The 21,710-nt window shown below is 37.3% G+C and overlaps 2 protein-coding genes across 2 annotated transcripts; one reads left to right on the forward strand and one right to left on the reverse strand.

The window, feature by feature from the left end:
* Positions 1-493: 493 nt before the first annotated feature.
* LOC140943069 (gephyrin-like) lies at positions 494-3,120 on the reverse strand. The gene has a single exon (XM_073392122.1). It carries the CDS (start codon positions 3,106-3,108, stop codon positions 1,228-1,230), a length of 1,881 nt encoding a protein of 626 aa, XP_073248223.1. The 5' UTR covers positions 3,109-3,120; the 3' UTR covers positions 494-1,227.
* Positions 3,121-3,229: 109 nt separating this feature from the next.
* Positions 3,230-19,164, forward strand: LOC140943126 (U3 small nucleolar RNA-associated protein 25 homolog). Its single transcript, XM_073392186.1, is given in 19 exon segments — positions 3,230-3,376; positions 4,672-4,720; positions 5,184-5,688; positions 5,949-6,049; positions 6,228-6,329; positions 7,225-7,282; positions 7,785-7,837; positions 8,805-8,890; positions 10,162-10,234; positions 10,646-10,756; positions 12,508-12,746; positions 12,975-13,071; positions 13,803-13,888; positions 14,018-14,100; positions 15,060-15,136; positions 15,868-15,939; positions 16,620-16,744; positions 17,214-17,312; positions 17,658-19,164. Coding segments are annotated over 19 exon segments (2,397 nt in total). The 5' UTR covers positions 3,230-3,254; the 3' UTR covers positions 17,917-19,164.
* Positions 19,165-21,710: the final 2,546 nt, after the last annotated feature.

Consider the following 21,710-nt stretch of genomic DNA (forward strand, 5'->3'; position numbering starts at 1 on the left):
TGAAATGCATTGACCGAGAAGGCTTGGGAAGACGCCGTACAGGCACGGGCAAAATATAGCCAGGCGTTCGGATAGTGGAGTGCGGCGCGAAGTAAGAGAGCGGGAAAAAATAAGGAGAACGAGAGGGACTAGGGAGAGAGGAAGGATCTCTCGCTCTCACCCCCTACCCCACCCCCTCGCTGTCTTTTTCTGCTCACATCTCTTTGCGTTGTCCTCACGATCTGAACCCCTCAGGAGGCTAGGCTAACCTCGAAAATCGAGCTTCCACAGTATAGACTTCAACTATTTGGGTCTGAAATTGGGTAAAGGCTTGTGCGCACTATATTTAGAACCAAGGTCTTGAATTGAGGACGTTTCTTTCACTGATCATCTCTTAAGAACAGCAGATCAGGTCTTGACATAAGATGACGGTTTTGGGTTGCTCAAATTTGCAACAGTATCCCCCCCGTAACATTATGATCCCCAGCTGAAAGAAAAGGCAGTTTGCACAATCCACCTTTGAACCAAAAAACTTTATTTGATTCTCTGTTGTAATCAGCCAATGGCAACATACTTCTGTTGTTCACCTTGCAGGGTTCTCACTTCACAGTTTTTTTTTTCACACAACTTATCCAGTCAGAAAATTCAGCCCGACCAGATACAATCTTATCAGAATACACCCACCGTTGAAGCAACAACAATTAATTGTTCTGCCTTAATACTATAGTACAATCATCACTTCTTGGTGGCAAAGCGATAAGGTTTACTTGAAAGATGAGTGAATTCTCTCTAATAAGAAAATTCATCCACTCCAGTCATCAATGAACACACTGAGCCATTTTGGTATTCTGATTGAGTTATTTTGTTCATAAATTCCAGTTGGCATTGGTATAAATTTTTGTATACAACCAGCATGGAGGGGAGAGCTTGACAAGGTGGGTATTGTTCACAACAAACTAAGTTACACTAAATGAGAATATTCAAACAGACTACTTAATAATATTACTACTATAAGTAGAAGGACAAATTAAAAAAACTTTAAACAAGTCCTTTGTCTTGCTTTGCAAACTTCACTTGGCTGCTTCACAGCTCTGTTTGCTAATACGGCTTTTGTGCTGTGAAACTCATGACGTCAACTTGTGACAAGTTTAATTATATGGAGGAACCATCTCTTTTTGGTGGCAATTTTACTTTATATGAATTCTGTCTTATCAGAAAATTCACCCTTAATAGTCACCACTTTATATTTTAGACTTCACCTATAATCAAAGCATCAACAATCATTCCTGCGTCAATCTTAGTAAGATCATCACTCCTTGGTGGTAAGACAAGGAGTGCATTAGAAGTTCTCATACTCAACAGCCTACTACTGCATTGACTGCCAGTGGATATTGCCGAAGGGACCAGGTCGCCTGACTTCCATGACAAGGCAACTCTGTGGTACTCAGGTCTGGCATCTAGAGAGACTGGTTGTAGCAACTTTGCTTTTATTTTTGTCAACTCAGGGCTTTGGGATCCAGTCAACTTGTTTAAGGCTGGGAGAACAAACAGGTTAAATGTCACCATTGCTGAGACAGGATTCCCAGGAAGAGAAAATATCAGCTTCTTCTTTCCACCAACTGTGACTGTTGCAAATGTTGTGGGTTTGCCTGGCTTCATAAACACTCTTCCAAAATGGATGGTGGCACCGATGAGGTCTTCTAAAACAGGTTTCAGGAAGTCTTTTTCACCCATTGATACTCCACCTGAAGACACAACAACATCAGCTAATTCCAGGCCAGCAGAGAGTTTGGATTCCAGATCCTGAGGAGTGTCAGCTGCAATCCCCAAATCAATGAACTCAAAGCCATGGGAATTTATCATTGATTTCAATGCAATCTTATTACTGTCTCTGATTTGACCTGCTTTCGTGACTTGACCAGGACCTACTACCTCATTTCCTGTGGAGAGGACTGCAACTTTTGGTATTTGAAACACTTCAATATCAGTCAGTCCTAATGAAGCCATCAGACCCAATTCTGCTGGTCCTAGTTTGTCATAAGCTGACAGCACCTGTTGACCTTTGTTCACATCAAAGCCAATGGGTCTAATGTCCTGTCCTGGCTTTGGACATGTGAGGACTTTTATCCTTTTCTCTGTCCTTCCATCATCATCACTTTCAAGTAACTCTGTATCTTCAACTTGGACAACAGCATCAGCTCCCTGTGGCACTGGTGTCCCTGTGGTGATGCGCATCACATGACCAGAAATGACCTGGGAAGCTGCGATTTCTCCAGCCGTTACTGGGCCAAGTACAACACGTTCTCCAGGACCATCAGAAGCTAGCACAGCATACCCATCTTTGACAGATGCAGGAAAAGGAGGAAAGGGCTCTTGGGCAAAAACATCAGAGGCCAGTATGTGGCCTAATGAATCCTCTATACTCACAACTGTTTTAGGTAGACAATTGGCATTATCCTTTATCACCAAGAGAGCATCACTCATTGAAACAAGTGGATATGGAGAATGACGGTCTCTTTCTGCAACTTTACTGAGATCTCTAACAGTCTTGCCTTGAGTCTTGTGTGGGCAGTTGTGATGGGTGTCACCCCTCTGAGGATGGGCGGGATGTTCCATGGAGGCATGGGTGACACCCACGTTTGGGCTGCCACGTAACACTTCAATAGCATGAGGCAAAGCGGGCAAAACAAACTGGAAACATTCTTGAGATCCCTTAAGACTTCCTGGCAAGTTTATAATGATGCTTCCTTTTCTTATCCCACAAACTGCTCGGGAAAGCATGGCCATAGGCGTCACCTTCAAGGATTCACTCAGCATTTGTAGAGTGAGACCTTGAGCAGGCCTTTCAATGATTTCTGAAGTCACTTCTGGTGTGATATCTCTTGGAGAAAAACCTGTACCCCCTGTAGTAAGTATTACGTGGACGTTTTCGGTATCACACCATTTGAGCAAAACTCGCTTGATCTCGTTTGCTTCGTCCGGGACACATTCAGAAAGGATTTCGTTCACTTTTAGTGCAGAAGAGGACCTCAATAGCTTCTGTAAGTTTGGCCCACTTTTATCCTCTGCCTGGCCTCGAGAACATCGGTCACTGACCGTTAAAACGCCGACCTTCACACTGGCAGACATCGTTTGACTTGTTGCAGCACAGACGAGCGATCCAATGTAGCATACATGAATGGATTACCGATTATATTTCGTAGTATTTCCGGTGGACTCTTCGGAGCTCTTCGTGAGTACATAGTCCCCAGTCCTCTTCCGTTTGTTATTTCAAGATGGCGAAGAGTAAGCGGCATGGCGGTCAACAGAAGAGATCCAAAAAGAGTGTGAACAAAGCAAAGAGCAGCAAGAAGCGACATTTTAAGGAGGTCAAAGAGAAGCATTCTGTGGATGAGGAGTAGGTTACGTTTCTTAACATGGGTTTTATTTGGCAATGTTTAGACCTTTGGAAATACAAGTGTGACTTGAAAACTGACTCTGATTTTGCCTAGGCGGTAAAACTAACTTGTTCGCTTAAGCTACTGAAATCTGTAATGTAGATCAGGAGCCAGTTGCATAAGCCTTAGCGTCGGAAGTATCCGCTAACATCTAACGTTCTGCTTAGTCGAAAGTTCGGACGTTTAGTTTTCATACAGCTGGTCTCAGTATCATGATCATGTCATGGCACGTGTCGGGTAACGTCCTGGGGAGGTGAGGGGGGGGGGGGGGGGGGGGGGAAGGGGGTCGTACTCAAGTGAAGCTTGGGTACAGGTGTGCTGCCCAGGTCTTCAAACCCTGACCCTGTTTATTCTTTAAGACAGAAAAAGTGCACTTCAATACCCTGTTTAAGACAGGAGAACTTTTTTTATGATGCTGATTAGTTTTATTTTGCCTTCACAATTAAGTAATTTTCCAAACTACCATCAAGGAATAAGATTTTTTGGGGAAAAAATGTTGTTATCACATACGTAGACTTCTCATTGCCATGCATACTCCACACCCCTTTAAGGGCTTCCGGTCTAAAAAGACACCCTGTTCAAGATGCTAAATAGTGATCATAAGGTGTCTCATTTATGAGGTTAAGGGACTTTTTCTTTGGAGCTAATTGACTTAAAAATAGGAGGCTAAGGACGTGGGGTTAAATGACTGTGAATCAATGTTAGTTTTATACAGATTGCCAGGTTTCTTTCAGTGATAGTATAGATCGTCATGATCTAAAAACAGGTAGTCTTAGCCTTTAGTGCCACTGTATATTTGAGCCTCTGCATGAGTATTTCTGACAAAATCAAAGTCGCAACGATCGCCATCAATGAAGCTAGCGACGATCTTATGTAGATAAAAGTGTCAGTCATGCAGTGATGGCAAAGAAACCTGCCAAGAAGTGTGCTGCACCTTCAGAGGTTTTGTTTTGCTTCTTTTCTTCTTTTCCGTTATGGTTGTGGTTGCGGTGAGCTCACTAGTAGCGTTACCATGCAAAACAATATTCTTGATATACAATGATTCTGCCTGAAAAATCGACGATGTGATGGAAAACGTGCCACAGATATCCATACAGAGACTCGTGTTATTTCCCGTGACTACCATCATTATTTTGTGATGTCCAAACTACCATTTGCAATGGGACAAACACAGCTTGTAGAACAACTGAGTAGCAGTTGTTCAGCAAGTTTATGTCCTTAAAGGCTGTTTTTTGTTGAATTATCTTAAATATAGTGACAAAAAAGCAATAAAGAGACTGAAACAGGAACATAGTATCACTAAGGTAAGTAACACGCATGTATAATAATGCAATAATTAGTATAACTGACAGATATGAACAAGAACAACTAACTGTATATCCACTTGTCCAATATTACTTCACATCATACACTGTCGCGCTTCGTCTGAAAAAGGCCATCTGTTGATTTGATAACTCACTTTTAATCACTCATTTAACGCAGCATTTTTTTAGCAAAAAAGAATGACCATGCAGTAAAAAGATATTGTTTATAGGTCAGTTTTTTTATGGCTCACTTTTGTGCCCTCATCCCTCCCCCCCCCCCCCCCCCAACCCCCACAAGGACTTCTATATGACTTGGGCTTAACAGGAAAAAATGGCTGGCTGTGCCCCTGACATGTATTACACCTACTTATAGTATGACATAACACCTGGTTACCAAAAACAGTAAATCACATTATGCGCTTGTTGGCACAAAGAAAATCAGTGTCTTTTTTTTAACTGCTAGCATCATGAAACAGACAGTTCAGACAGTGAGGATGGTCCAGCTCCTTATCAACAGTTGCTTGGTTTGCTTGGAGTTGAGTCTGGATCTGACGTGAACCACTTGACAAAAAAATGGAGAGAGGATGGTAGTGAAGGAGAAGAAGAGGAGGAAAGTGACGAGGAAATCGAGCATGACACTGAATTCAAGGATGAAAATAAAAATGACAAGGCCATAAAACAAATGAATGACAACAAAATGACGATAGTAAAACAGAACAAAGATAAGAGTCACAGTGATGTGGTGCATGTTGGAAGTTCTAATGAAGATACAAAAGAAACTGTTATCCACGAAAACAGCTATAATGGAAATGAAGATGATGATGACACTAGTGATAATAATGATGATGATGATGATGATGTCATTGACAGAAATAAAACTGATACTGATGACTATCGAAAAGAAAGTGGAACCTTTGAGGAAAGTGATGATGACGGTATTGATGATGTCAAAACAAGGCATTTGAAAGGTACTGTACAATTAGCCACTGCTGATCCATAGTTATTAGTTAGTAGTTGATTTCCTGTTTTTAATGTTGTTCTCTGGAAACTGAAAAGAGTTGTAGACAGAATTCAAACAAGAAAAGTTGGCTCATTGTTTGCCTCATGATGTAGTCACAAAACACAGCAAATGATTGTGTTCAAATTTAACTTCTTCTCTAATGTTTTGTGAGGCCTAAACACTAAATACTTTATTATTTTATATCTTACATTTCATTTTTTTCTAAAGGAACTGAAGATCCATTTGTAGTTCATTTTGAACAAGACTTAGAAGAATCTGCAGAAAAACATCTTAATGACCTTAAGTCCTGGCAAGTTAAAACCAGCAAAGTGAGTTGCATTCTTCTTTGTGTCAGTGTATTTCTGGATTAGACCAAAACTTTGACTGAGGTTATTAAAAAAAAATTATGGGGTTGTTTTGTTTTCCTCTTACAGCTGTACTTGTTAATTCTGATTAACAAAATTATGTTCATTATTGCATTTCTTTTTATTTCTGAATCATTTTCAGATTGCTTCATTTGGCAGTGTCACTGAAGTGATTCCATCTGTCAAGCCTTTACCAAGTGTACACATTTATGTCAATAAGGAAACAACATTTACAGATTTAAAGGTAAATGTGACATCAATAATAATAATAATAATAATAATAATAAAAAAATGTAAACAACTGTCTATAAACTAAAAAAAAAGAAAATTTCTATGTTCATCCCAATGATAAATATAATAATTATTAAATTTTACTATTTACAGATTCAAGAATATGAAATATTAAAATATATACCCTATGTACATTCTTCTTGTGTACGAAAGAGAATTGTCGTAAAATGACTATCTAAAGACTACTAATAACAATTATAAAAAGCATCAAAAAGTTAATAAAAAGTTAATAATAATAATAATAATAATAATAATAATAATAATAATAATAACAATAATAATAATACAAAAGCATGGTAGAGATAAAAGCCTCTCGAGGATTTTAGTACTTTCTACTCCCTGTGATTCCGATAGCTAATCAGATCGTCTGGCATTGTTGTAACGACCAATCAGTGTTGCGGCCAAAATTTGGCCACAGCAGCACAGGCGTGAGGGAATGTAGGAAAACTGCTAAAACAGGAGCCTGATCTCAGGTTAAGCATAAGCATAATGTGACAATTAATGCGTTCTAGATCCTTGTTGTGGAATTCCCCTCAGTAGTCCCCCTGGGCTTTTGTTATGTCGTTTACAGACATAATAAACATGGCTACCTGTTGAAATGTTGTGAGTTCCGGTGTTTAACAGACCTACACAGAATTAGTTTGTCTCTTCATTTGGAATGTTCTGAAAAAGTAACACTAAACTTAGGAAGAAACTGATAGAGACAAGTGAGATACTGTGAAAATATTAAAGTTACCTCTAGATTTGAAAGGATTAAAAATTTTGTACTCGTGGAACAAGACACTACTATAATATTATTAAAAATAAAATAATAAAAAGTGCATGTCTACATTATTTTTGTTTTCTAGTTGAGAGCTAGTCTTCTTCAAGGTTGGGAAAAAATCAATGAAAAATTAAGCTTTGAAGGTATGCTGTTTGGTTTCCTTTTTAGTGTTGTGTTACTTTTAATTTCAGCTATTATCTTAACTATGTCTTCATGGAGTACAAGATTATTTCTTTAGTTTTTGAGTTTAACTCTTTAAGCCCTTGTATCAACATTCAAATTCATACATTTAGAATCAGTAAAGAGTACAAAAAATTGAGTAAGGGTCAAACCTTTTTTCCCTATTGTGATCAGTTCATTAATTCTTATAACCTTTATATTGATTGTGTCTTTATTGTTAGGAGAAAATTGATGTTGGTCACTCTTACGAAAACATGCCAGGTTTCCCTGTTGTGAAAGTAAAGGCCAGAGTATAACATCCTGGTTCGATGTTGCTTGCAGGAGAAGAGACAGGCCTTAAAAAATCAAGCCAAGGAAAAATAACTATAATGTCCTTTTGCCCCTCTTTCAACAGGGAACTCTGTTTGCAGCATACTGTAGTAATTTTTTGTGTACAAATGTCTGATGGTTATTACTTCTTTACAGGTTTGTTCACTCCACTTCAACAAAATCTTTTTCAGCACATAAACTCATACCAGGCAAGTTTTCACTGTATATAATAATATTTATTTGTCTTGCCCAGGATATTTTTACATTTTGTTTCTCACAATGTTTAAATTCCAAAATTAATGTTTTACCATGGCAGAGTAAGCTCAGCTAGCAGATTGCTGGTCTGCAGAGAAGGATGTGATGGGTCCGATCCCGGGAACCAGACCTGAACCAATACTCAGGGTGTTAAAACAATAATGAGGAAGAAACTGCTGCCTTTACATTGCCAATGGCTAGAGCCTCACGTAACTGGGATGGCCATGTAGAAGTAGTGGTCCTGTCTCTAGCTGGGGTTAAGTTGTAAACAACAGTATCTGGAACTCGGAAAAATACTTGAATTCCAGCTTGTCCTTTGGACAAGCAGCTCTCACTTTTTGCCTGCCCAGGGACCACTTCTTGCTCCTCTTGGTTAAAGATTTGGTTGGAGGTGGGGGGGGGGGGAGGAGTGGAGGGTTATTTACATGTAGAGCTTTAGAAAAGTAATATTAAAGTGTTCAGGACATATCCTGGATATATCCTCTTACTCGATTTTTGCATGGGAAGATGACGTGTTTAAGAGAAGATCGAGTCTGGGAGGTCATCAAAATATTTTCTTTGGCTCCAACATTGAACTTGGAAGCTGGTTACAAGCTTCCTGGGAAGTTTTGTCAGGTGATTCACATTACAAATCACATGACAAAATGTCGCACTCCATCACGTGATAAAGATTCTTAGATGGAATTGAAAGCTTGTGTGTCTTAAATAAAGCTTTATCCTAGAGTCTTAAACCTCTTTTATGCTCAGATAATAATGTTGGTTTGCACAATAATCCATGGCAGTGATATTGTGTTGACCTCATGGTGTAAAAGTTTGATTTTGGTTAAGAAAAAGGTGATCATTAAATTTTAAAAGACAATCCATTGTAAAGGGTAATCATGATTAATTAGACGTAAGTTATATTTCTTGGACTTTTAACAGGATGTTTTCTACTCCAACTGCACATTCCAGAACGGTGACGAGATTAGAAGGCTTTATTGCCTTCATGCTCTTAATCATATACTGAAGTAAGTTTACTTTCATTCATGTACTTTTTGCACTCATACAGCCATGCACTTTTCCAAAGACATCAAGTGACAAATGAAACTATTGGCTGGCAGCTAACGAGGCCATAAGTTGATCTGCTTTTCATCTGATTTTTGACATTACAGTCATGTGTTAACTCTTTCAGTCAAAGTTATTAAAAAAATTCTCCAATCTCACTTTGTGCCATCAAGCTCACAGAAATGGCGCTTTATACAACTGTAAATTCTTGCATTATTACTTTGTATAGAATGTTGAGAAACAAACAACACCATATGAAAATACTGCTGATGAACAATTTATTGTTTCAGTGGTAATACCACTGGTTTCCTCCACAGACTCAAAAATTGAAAACTGGTACTGAGAGCGTACTGGTCAGATGTGGTCTCAATCACTCCAGGCTTCTTACGAAATTTGTGCTAAATGCTTAAACTTTTTTTCAACTATGATCGAAACTGATAAACTAAGGAAAGAAGACCAAGCGTTACAAAAAGAAATTCAAGATCTAAAAAATCAACTGAAGAAAGTCACTGACGACATGTGTTATTACGATTTTTATTTCATTTATTATTTTGCAAACTGTAAACTTTCCTTAGTTAGCCTTAGTCTTAATTTCATATTTTGCACTCATTGTCCTGCCTCGAATAGCCTTGCTAACTGTAGGCCATGCTTCTGTAATATTATCTGTTTATAAATAAAGTTTGTTGTTGTTGTTGTAGTTAGAACCACTTTACATGACCCCATCACTCACTCTGACAGTGAAAGTGTTAATCTGGGGATGACTCTAGTGCATACTCAGCTATTTTTTAGTTTTCAAGGATTTTACAAGAAAACCTTGATTTTCTTTGTGAGCTTTTTACCTTGGTCACTTAGGAGGGAAAGAGCATTATTTCATGTGTTATTCACAGGGCTGTCATTAAGAGGCGGGAGCCAGGGATTTCCCCCGGCTACTAAGAACGTGGCCCTTGGCTACTTTGAATTTATAAGAAAATAGAAGAAAAATATAACCAAAAGAATCTTCTCTAGCTGTTTGATTCCCAGGTGCCCACTTGTTGTAGTTACCGGGCGACTTGAAATCTTAGTGACAGCCCTGATTCATATAACATTTCATATTAGCTTAAAGAGAGGCAATGTGTTGTAAAAAAATATTGTGTGTAGAATAATTGGAATGTTATAATGACTGAGACCAGTGCTTGGGTAATTACATTTGAAAATAATGATAAATAATGTTTATCTGACAATCATTTACTTACAGGACTCGTTCAAGAGTAACAAAAAACACTCGAAAAATTGTTCAGTCCTGGAAAGATAAGAAGGAGATTGGATGAGCTTTTATTTATTCATTTATTTATGAGGAGAAAGGTACTGGAGGCAATTTAATTGGAACTTTCTGTAGAAACCAAGGATTGATGATCATAATGATGATGCAGGCAGTGATTCATAATAACAACAGAAATAATATTAATATTTCTGTTCTTCTCAGAGGCTGTTTGAATAGCTTCTGAAAGAGTGGCCAGTATTAGCTGCATGTGTAGATATGTTACAGGTCAAAATTATGTTCAGGTTAAATTTTTTAACCTAGGTTGATTCTCAATTTCCTTTCTCTCCTAGCCCTAATTCTTGAATAACTAATTGAACCTGTACTAGATGTACATGTATAAAATGTATTATATAGCTATTGATTCTGATGAACTGTCATTTTTTCTCACAAGTGACACTGTATTTTTCTTAATAGTGAGCAACGTGATCAAGGACTAACAAGACCAAAGGTGTTGATCTTAGTTCCTTTTCGAGATGCAGCATTAAAGTTAGTTGAAGTCATGATGCAGCTTATCTGTCCAGGAAATACTGTAAGAAAATTTTAAACCAGTTACAACAATAATAATACATGTACCTACCTGCCAACTTTTTCCAGTCACATGTTTGAGTTTTTCGCCTTGTGATGACTTGGATTTCTGAAAACATCCCGGTGACTTCTGTAGATTTGCGACGATTTTCCTTAGACTTCCAAACGCTTCCAAAAATGTCCGAAGATCTTCTGACGACCTTTGAGAACTTCCGAAGCTGTTTAAAAGACAACACTTTCAGTGTGTTTTCATTTCATTAGAACACAAAGTCATGATCATTTTAATGCCTTAGTTTTTGAAATATTTTTGTGGAAATGGAATTGAATCTTTGTTATTAATCATGTGTTGAAGAACAATTTGTCTGGATTTGTGAGTCGTGTGAGAAATTGTCTTTGATACATGAGATCAACGTCTTAAGTAAGTAGGCGAGAGACTCACACATAATGCTTGAGAGTTGACAGGTATACAGTAAAACCATCTAGCGGTTACAACTGTCATCAGTAGTGAATAAACTTTTACCCATAACATCTCTCTAAGTATTTCATAACGTCTTCCTCTTAAGCTTGAACTTTTAATTTATTATCAGTAACATGCAATAAGCTCAAATGTAAGGGCTGTTTTTGGTTACACCCATTATTACAGCCCTTGTTGTATGCCAATTGGTGTTTATTTCCCTTTAGATTTCTCATGTTACTTTCATCCTATGTAGTTATTTCCAAATAAAATTATAAATATACATTGTAAAATTAATAGACTGAGAAAGAAGCATCAAAGCGTCTGAACAATACCCACAAGCCCAGACCTGCAAATATTTTTCCTTTTTAGAACAGACGTATGTTGTCCGACCAGGTCACTGTTTTAGTCAGACAAACCAAAATGTTCATTGTTAGACACGCATAATTGAGTTTTAATTTCTTTATTATTACTTTGCAAATTTACAAAAAAAATCTTTGGTATTTGGTCTATCTGTTTTTTTTTGGTCCAAATTCTTTAGATGCAGGTATGATTTCCTTGCAAAGCAAATTTTAGGCAGAAATTGTGTGGTGACTGTCTGTTATTTGCAGCTCTGCAAGCTCCTCCATTATACAATCCCTAATACAGTACGCCCACCTTTCAAAGCACAGAATCATTTTTAGCCTGATCCTTTTATTTTGAATTTCTAATACAAAATAAAGGGCTTGTGCAGTATTCTCCTTATCAGGCAGTAACTGCTAAAATTTACTGCCTGAAGCAATGCTTCTTACCGCCTGCAGCTGCTTGGAGGTTTAGTAAAACTTTTAAAAAAGTAGATTTTTAAAAAAAGGAAGTTTTGATCCGATTCGATTCTCACAAGCAAAATGAAAAAATATATACGGAAAAGTACTAAAGTATACACAGCTTTTCTTTTTATGGGCCCTGCATTTTGGAAAGAGAACATAAGGACAGAATAAAATTCTTTGAATCAAACATTTTAAATTATTATTGTCTAAAGATAACAACGGCCGATTTGCGTAAAATAGGTCTTAAAATGAGGGAATGATGTCTCAGAAAACTTAGCTCCAAAATTTCTCAGCAGGAGTGGGGCCATGTACCTCACTCCACTATACCCCCCCCCCGCCTTCTCCCCAGGAAAGTGCACCTCTGGCACATATTTTTTGCCTTACCGGCCATGAATGGTCCCTTACCTGCTGAGCTAAAATGTAGGGAGAACACTGCTTGTGAAGGATGTTTATGGAATATTAAATTTACACAGTTTTGTAAACATTTTCTTTCAGGGTCAAGTTAAGAACAAAAAGCGTTTCTTTGAAGAGTATAGGGAGGAAGAGGAATCTGACATTTCTAAAGACAACAAAACTGAAGACTTTAAACAGATGTTTGCAGGAAACATTGATGATTGTTTCCGGATAGGAATATCAGCCAGTAAAAAGTCTCTAGAATTATATGCAAAGTTTTATTCTTCAGATATTATTGTGGCTTCACCTCTCGGACTGAGGACCATCATAGGAAATGAAGGGTAATAAAATTATTAAATGAGCATTGACCAGCATCAAATTTCTCCTCGAAACAACACTGCTTGATTTGTAATCAAAAACACTTAGTAAATTTCTAGAGAATTCCAATCTAACTGTAAATACCATAGGGTACTTTATACAGTAAGTTTACTTATGTTATGGCAGCTAGCAAACTATTCAGGTTGTCATCATCAGTAAATAATGTTATGCAACCTGTAATCTGATTGTAGGGAGAAGTCCCATGAGTATGATTTTCTTTCGTCCATTGAAGTTATTATATTGGATCAAACGGATGTCTTTCTCATGCAGAACTGGGAACATGTTCAGGTACATGTACCTAGCTAGCTAGTCCACTAGGGTGCAATCCTTCAACCAAAACTTCTGGAAAACTGAATGCAATGGATGGGTCTAACTGGAAAAGTTTTGGTGAAGGTGGAAGTGTTTTAATCAGTTGAACCACAAGGTCTTGCTAGAAATTTGCCTTCCATTTAATCAATCCTGTTCCCATTTTCAGTTTCAAAATTTCTATGAACTTTGATCCACACCTAAGTGGATCCAGGGCTTTCACCGAGGGCTGGGGGCCACAAATTGAATTTCCCCTGCTGGCTATTATGAGCGTGAACCCTGGCTACTTTCATGGGAAACAAAAGAAAATAGATCAACCCAAAACGGTTCAATTCCCTGCCCACCATTTGCATAATTATACCTAGCAAACTTGAAGTGTTAGCAGTAGTTCTAGGATCAGTTTTATCTCACTGACTCATGAGGATGCAAAATTTGTCTCCTGGCCCAGAGAGGAATAAAACAAGAATGGTCAAAGTTGTGTTCCTTTTACCTCCATAAAATTTTTAGAAATTCTGTTGATACTTTTGGTTGAATGGGTTGCAACTGTAGTGTCAGTTCTCACTAAGTCTTGACTAGTGTAATAATTACAGTACTGTTTTTGTTTACACAAGGGCTAAAAATATCAAAAAAATATAAATTTACATTGTAATTTTATGTTATGTTGTCAATATTGATGTAATTATCGTATGTCTTGGTCTCTAATCCTCCCACAGCACATATTTCAGCATCTTCATCTACAACCCAAAGACTCACATGATGTAGATTTTTCACGTGTCAGAATGTGGTGCCTAAATGGTTGGTAAGTGTTCCAGTTTTTTATGCTTTCAGCCATAAAACTGGTACGTTGCGGCTACTTCAGCCATAATTATTATGTTTGCCATGGATTCATTGTGCTTACTAGTTTGCCATGATGTTTTTTTTTTTTCAGGTCTAAGTTTTACAGACAGACCTTAATCTTCAGCAGCTTTGTCTCCCCAGAAATGAACTCATTATTCAACAGACATTGTTACAATATCCTTTTTAAGTTGATAACACATTTTTATAATTAACAATAAATTATTGAATGAGGCTGAGTATCATCTGAAGAATTATGGAGATCTCGGAGGGTGTTATCTGCCTCAGCTCCAATGCATGATCCATTGAACCAAAATTTTTGAAAATTTTATGAAGGTGATAGATTGCAACTTTGGAATGGTCCCATTTTATTTCAAATGGGGGCTGATGTGCAGTAAGTTAATGGAATTGATTGATTCAGTTTTCGACTGAAGTTTCCAGAAAATTTGGTACTTGAAATAGGAGTGGTCATATGGAAGGGCAAATTTCTATTAAAACCCCTCCAAACCAAGAAAAATGGTTGACCACAAATTAGTTGGACCTTCAACTAAAACTTTTCCTGTTGGACTGAACTGATCCTTTCAAATTAAATGGACTGAAATTTCCAGAAATTTTGGTTCAATAGATCTGGCCTTGGGTTAATTATTATTGTTTTCCAGGAATGTTTTTGGTACAAGGTTAAAGTAATCGTACCACCCTTACATGTACCATACTAGTGACTCACATTGGTCTAACTTGGGTGTTCTTGCTTGCGGGATCTTCCATTTAAGGTTTGGGTCAAGGATCCATGCCTGTTTTAGGTTTGAGAAAACCGCAATTTTAACTGAGTAGGTTTGAACAATACACTTAGTTGTTAGGTATATGTGAGAAAATTTTAGTCAGCTGTAAGGCTCTTATTCCCAATCTCTCGTTCTACTTGGAAGCATATAACACCATTATACCATATACAAACGTATAGTAATCTGCATTACCACTGTATCAACGTACGTACGTACGAAGATGCTATCACAATACTTCATTGAAGTGTTTAAAAAAGTTTTTGTTTTTTAGTGGAAATATACCATCAGCTTTATAAAAGTGCTGTTCTTCAGCTTTTGAGCATTAATGATCCACTTGTTGTTCTTGACTGTCTCCATATTTTGCTGGAAGAGTGAAAGCTAGTCTGTCTGATGTACCAGGGTCTATTTGTCAAGTTGCTGTTCAGGTTCCACAGGTAAAGGCTCCCAGGGGGGGTACTCGGGATTTCAAGTGACTGGGATGATCAAAGGATCTTTTTGGGTTTGAAATTTTCAATTCCGGGATTTTTTTGGGTACGAAAATTTGGCTTAGGTAGCTTGATTTGAGTAGGGATTTTTTTGGGTTATTTAAAAGAATCGGTAGAGCCCTGGCTGCGTAGTTCTGCGAATAAAGTACAAACAAACGTGTTTTGCTGTTGTTTAATAGTTAACTATGGTGTCGCTTTACATCGTACGTTTTATACAATAGTCTGCATAAAATTGGCATGGGATTTTTTGGGGGTTAATTTTTTGTCCAGGGATTTTTTTGGGTTTTGCTGGAAGCCCTAGGGATTTTTTTGGGTCTTGACTGTTGGCTCCATTCGATCATCCCCACCACTTGAAATCCCGAGTACCCCCCCTGGGTAAAGGCTCTCTGGATTTTCAGTACTTGTAATAAGTTAAAAGACTTATGAATGCTTTACAGAGAAACAGCTTAGATATGTTACTTGTAGGTTTTCTTTTATCTTTGGAACAAAGGACTTAACTACTCAATAAATAGCTTTCATTAGTCTAGCATTCTGACTCACGTCCACAAGCTAGGCTGCTAAAAAGATGAAGCCAACTTGTACAATGTACATGAAAGTACTTCTTAGAAACACTTATTATCAGTAGATAGGAAGTAGTTTAGTATAGTACTTTAACTTTTGTTCTATCCTTCTTTTCTCAGGCTTTTCATCGATTTCAATGTTCCAGTTTTGATGAGGCAGCTGACAAAAGATTTAATACTTTCATAAATGAGGTATACATGCTGTCAAGGAGACTATTTTAATAGATTTTGTATAATAATTTGAAAACGACGTGAGCTGCAAATTGCATGAAAGTACAAAATGTAGCTGGTTCAGCCAGCGAGCACTGACAGGGGTATGAATAAATAATTGGTGCTGCACAGAATAGGAAAAACAGTTTACATTCTCTGGGAGGGGCCAACAAGGTAAGAATACTAGTGAATGGCCAAGGTGGGTGAGTGTAACACCCATTAATTTTATAGCATTCACTGTATCTAGAATATATTTTATTGTATTTTAATTCCCTATAGTTTTTTATGCAGTGTTTATACTGACAAGTCCAATTCAGCTATATGAAATGACATAGACTTTACTCAAACATTAGATAAAAAGGATATTAAATTATTATTAAAATTAATAAAAAATTAATCAATATGAAAACACATATGAATCAGCTACAAAGTAAAGTTCTTATATGTTCAACTATCGGTGCATTAATGTCACATTAATCTAGTTTTAGGCTTGGCATTACAATTTACAAGGTTTTAGATTCGTGCTGTTTGTTAGTTGTGAACTTGCCATAATCTTCATGGTAAGAGTGAATTAACAGGCTCTACTTTTAAGACTGACTTAGAAAAGAGTGAAATAAATAGAATGATAGATTGACGGTTAGTTTTCATGGTGTATGTTGCAGGTTTTACCAGAGTTCAAAGGCTCTCTCATGGGTCACACGGCCATATTTGTTCCATCATACTTTGACTTTGTCCGTCTTAGAAACTACTTCAAACGAGAAGGCATTGAATGTGCTCAAATATCTGAGTAAGTAATTTGGAAAAAACTGAGCAAGGGGTGGTGCGTGACCCTCGATAAGAGCTGCATGTGTAGAGTTGTTGTTTTCCTTTGTTATTGATTGAAGCCAATTACTTTTTTATGTTCTTGTTGCCATCATCATTGTGATATCTTAAATCTCCTTAGTCTTCGAATAACATCTTCCATTCAAAAGTTATAGCTTGAATTGTCATTCTTATTTTCTGTGAGCTTTTTGGCAGACTCTTTACGAATGACCACTCACTATTATTTGAATGAGAATTTTACATTCCTTCAATTCTCTAATTCCACAAACTATTTGGTCAAAAAGAGTGCTTCTAATTTGCTTCCATGTTCAATTTCTTACATGGAAAGTGTAGGGGATGCTCAGCCATTTTTTAAAATTTTATTCTTATTCTTCATTGTTGTCCCTTTACGTCTTGACATGAGATTTTAGAACAATTTACCTGTCAAATTTCAGATATTCGCAGAAAAAGGACATACAGAGGGCTAGAACATATTTCCTGCAGGGAAAAAGGCCATTTCTCTTGTTCACGGAAAGATTTTATTTCTTCTACAGGTACATACACTGTAAATTAATTTTGACCAGAATAAATTTCTGTTTTACAAATACAGTAAGGGGGACATATAACTGGGATTAATTTTAGGGTATGAAGATGACAGGTAACCCAAGTCAACTAGATTGGGTTAGGCATAGTGCGATATTCACAGGGGCGATGTTCACAGGGAGCGGCTTGTAAAAGATCTGATTATTCAAAATATGGAAAGCGTCCCCAAAAAATACAGATAAATTTCTATATGGCAGAGTTATTTTGAATGCTTCATTTGTGGCAAAAGTCCTGATCATTATTTTGTTGTCCTGAATTGTTCACTTATCACAGGTTACTTTTTTTTCAATTTTCAGATATCGAATCAAAGGAATTAAAAACATCATCTTCTATGAACTGCCACTCTACTCTACCTTCTACTCTGAAATTCTAAACCACATGGACACTTGGCATAGCCATTTGGACTCCCAGGTTAATCCTGTCACATGTACAGTGCTGTATACAAAGTCAAATGCCTTGCGGTTAGCGGGTGTGGTCGGTACAAATCGCTGTGCTCACATGATCTCATCAGACCAACAGGTGCACATGTTTGTGACTGGAGATGATGAATCATAAGATTTGCACATGTGGAGAGCGAGGATGAGCGGGTGTGGTCATTACAAATACCTTGCGGTTAGCGGGTTTGGTCAGTACAAATTGCTGAGCTCACATGATCTCATCAGACCAACCGGTGCACATGTTTGTGACTGGAGATGATGAATCATAAGATATTAAATTATGTGGCTATGAATCTAGCTCTGCGCATTTGGACATACTAATCCAGGATTTATTTATTTGTAATGGGAGGGGGTCAAATAGACCCTGCTTCCATGGTTGTTTTTTTCAGTGTTAATAACGACCAGTTAGTGTATATCAATCAACACTGTGCGAAAGAATGCCTTAAAATTAGAAAACTTACCAAGTTTAAACTTAAGGTGATAAGATCCAAAACGAACAAAGACACTGCCCCTTGAAGTCGCAAAATTTTACAGACGTTTGTATAGTTGGGCACAACCTTGCCCCTCACTGTAAAAATTCCACAACTTTGCAGAACTTTATCTTTTAGTTTTCAACAAATCACTTCCTAGGGCAACTTTACACTGATTTTAAGGAATTCTTTTCAGCAGTGGTGACAGATGTTTGCTATCAGGTCCCAGTTAAAGTTGAAAAAAAAACTGAAAAGTTCCAGCCTCCTCCTCAGGCCTTTTTGTTTTTCGCATGGTAGAGGCAAGCCCGCAGGGAAAGGTCTATTTTACATTATGTACAGTCCTCTACAATACAGTGCATTTATCACTCTCATGTGACTGTTTCATTATAGGATGAGTAAAATCCCACAAAATTTGTCATAGTCTTTTTTACATATTTATTGAATCTTCAATTAAAATTAGAGAATCATCTTCTCAACAAATATGTTCAGTGGCAAGGTACTATATCTATTTGTATAATAAGAGAATAGTTATGAAATATCACGCTGATATATACGATGGCAAGGTAAATTATCTGTCGGCATTTAAAGAGAATGAAATGTTGCTGATGTTTTTGAACTGCAAGGCGCAATTCCATATGTTAATTTATTATAAGAAGGTATAAAAACTCCCAGCTGGAATATGCAATTTTGCTTAGGTGGTGATTGTCAACAAAATACAATTTTTAAAAAGTGATAAATAAAGTTCTTTTTTAACTTCAAGAAGGCAGGATTCTCCACTGTAAAGAGAAAATGGTATGAATATGAAATGGCATAACTAACTCGAGTTGACAGAGTTTGAATACCAGTTCTCATAAATCTGGTGGGAATATTGAAACCCGTGGAATGCTCCAGAATTTGCACTATGAGTTTGCCTTAAACCAAGTGCAGGAATCTTTCAGCTGTTTGTATATGCGAAGAAAAACCCAATAACAGAACTTGTTCAACAAGCTCATGCTGTGTGCTATAGAACATTTTGGCAGCCACTGAGTGGAGGGCATTGCCAAGCCTTGGTAGAACAGACCATTTTACAGTTGTCGGCTTGGTACCCTAGCATTCAAGTAGATGTGAGGCTGAGGCTTGTTACAAATTAAACTTCCTTTGTTTTCATGCAGAAAATTAAACAAAAAATACTAGTTTGCATAAGAACAACATAATTTACATAATAAAGCAGGAAGGATTGTATCAAAACAAGGTCAACTCCAAGCTCGTTTTCATCGATAACTGTAAAATGGTCTTTTTGTTGCTGCAGTATAAATTCTTCGAATGTTGAAAATGAAAGCACTAACCTCCCACTACTTTCAAGTCCTGGGGTTTATGCCATTATATTATGAGTAAGTAATGATCCGGGTAAGGTGGATAGCAATTTCTTTTGTTATGCGGCAATTTTTTACACAGAAAATGCATAAACCTACATGGAGGCCGTTTACGCAATAAAATGCATTTACACTCCACTTTGAAAGGGTGTTTTTTAGTGTTAAAATAAACTATTCACAGTCCCCCATTTTTTCGTGAGATCGTCCAAGTATAGCGCGTCTTACCGTTAATAGAGGCCATCTTGATTTTCAAATGTACCGAGGGGGCGGGCGTCGGGGATTATAGCTGTAGGGGAGGGGGCGAGAAAAATAGAGGGACTGTAATAACATCACTGCAGCTCGCGTTCACGGAGCTCGTTGTACCAGCAACGCAGTTGTTTGATTGGTCATTAGACAATAGATCTTAATTTGCGTTGACAACCAGTTTAGTTTAAGCTGCCGGCACTGACAAGTCGTTGACAAGTCCAGTCGTTTCTATAAAACGTACGCTAATCCTAACATAATACTACCATAGGGAACGTCTTGCGCCAACACACGAAGGATTTTTGGTATTCTGAGGATGAATCACGTAAGCCAACATGCTTTTGAAGCAGCCCGGCCAGGGGAATGTTGTAACACAGTTTTTGCCAAACGAACTGAAATTTAACGCTACGCCGACGCAAAAAAACGACCTGTCAGAAATGCCTGGCTTTTTATCGGGAGGTTTAACCGTTTTAATCTGTAGTGTAGCGAGCATGCTTAGCGCGTCAATTAGGAAAATGTTTCACCTGTGCATGTGTGCCGATTTTATTTGGAGGAATGGCCCAGAAACTGTATCAAATCACTATTTCGAAAGGAGATATTTGTAAACACGCGAAATAGATGCTAAATGTGTTTGGCATGTTTTTAATCACCAGCGGAGTTTCTTAATTAATGAATGGTAAAAGGCGTGAAATTCCTGTCACGCCTCCTGAACGCGAGCTGCAGTGATGTTATTACAGTCCCTCTATTTTTCTCGCTTCCTCCCAAACCGCCCCCGTGCCATAAGTAGTTTTGAAACTCATGCAAGATGGCAGCCCGTAACGCAAAGCGCTCGATCTCGACGATCTTACGGAAAAATAGAGGAATGTGAACAGACTAAGTGTTAAAAGATTTTGACCAATCACAAGAGTTGAAAACAGTAGCCAAGAAAAGTTTACAATTTTACATGTTCCCCACATAGGATTTCTTTGTTATTCAAACTGAGACCAGATTTTGTTATATGGAAGATGGTTGGAAAGTATAAAGAATGAATACATGTACCGCTTTATGAAGTTTTGTTAACTTTTGCTGTTTAAGCCAATCAGAAGTAAGTGCAGACAATAGAAAAGTTAGCACCTTTTTTGCATTCCAACATGTTCGTTGCCGTTGTTGCTATCGTTCTTATCTGGACCGTTTCTTAAATTGTTTATCATATAACCTGCCCCTAAAGGTCTGCTTTCCACTAGAGAAGATTGATTTAAATACAATCTGAGATGCAAAGGATGCTATAGGCCCGAGGTAAAGACGGAATGTTTTAACAATACATTTTTAAAAAGATCAGTTTTTAAATAATACTATGATCTTTTATGATGATTTTATGTATAGTGATTATTTTATATTTTCTAACATTTTAAATCTTTCTATACTTTCCATGCTATGTATATTTTTACGACGGAATCCATCAGCAAATTGAGTGAAGTGGACAAAAACCTTGTACCAGAATGAAACAATATCGCTTCTTTTTACATTTTTCATGGGTTACAGATGTAATAAGTTATCTGTAATAACACCAAAGACAATTTCCTATGGGAACCCGAGGAAATAAATGTCAAATTTCACAAAATGAACCTTACAAATGAAATTTTCAGAATTTTACCTGTGTTTTCATAATTCTTGTGAAACTTGACAGTTATTTTCTCGGGTTCCCATAAAAAATTGTCTTTGGTGTTATTACAGATAACTTATTACATCTATAACCCATGAAAAATGTAAAAAAGAATGCGAAATTGTCCAAGTTATATTGGTACAAGGTTTTTGCCCACTGAAAGTTGAAATTACTCAATTTCCTGATGGATTCCATCTTAAAACAT

This window comes from Porites lutea, chromosome 7 (assembly GCF_958299795.1).
Source record: "Porites lutea chromosome 7, jaPorLute2.1, whole genome shotgun sequence".
NCBI classification, from domain to species: Eukaryota; Metazoa; Cnidaria; class Anthozoa; order Scleractinia; family Poritidae; genus Porites; species Porites lutea.

What these genes read in the sequence shown, in the direction of transcription:
- LOC140943069 (XM_073392122.1), bottom strand. Translation starts at nt 3,108, where the DNA reads ATGTCTGCCAGTGTGAAGGTCGGCGTTTTAACGGTCAGTGACCGATGT.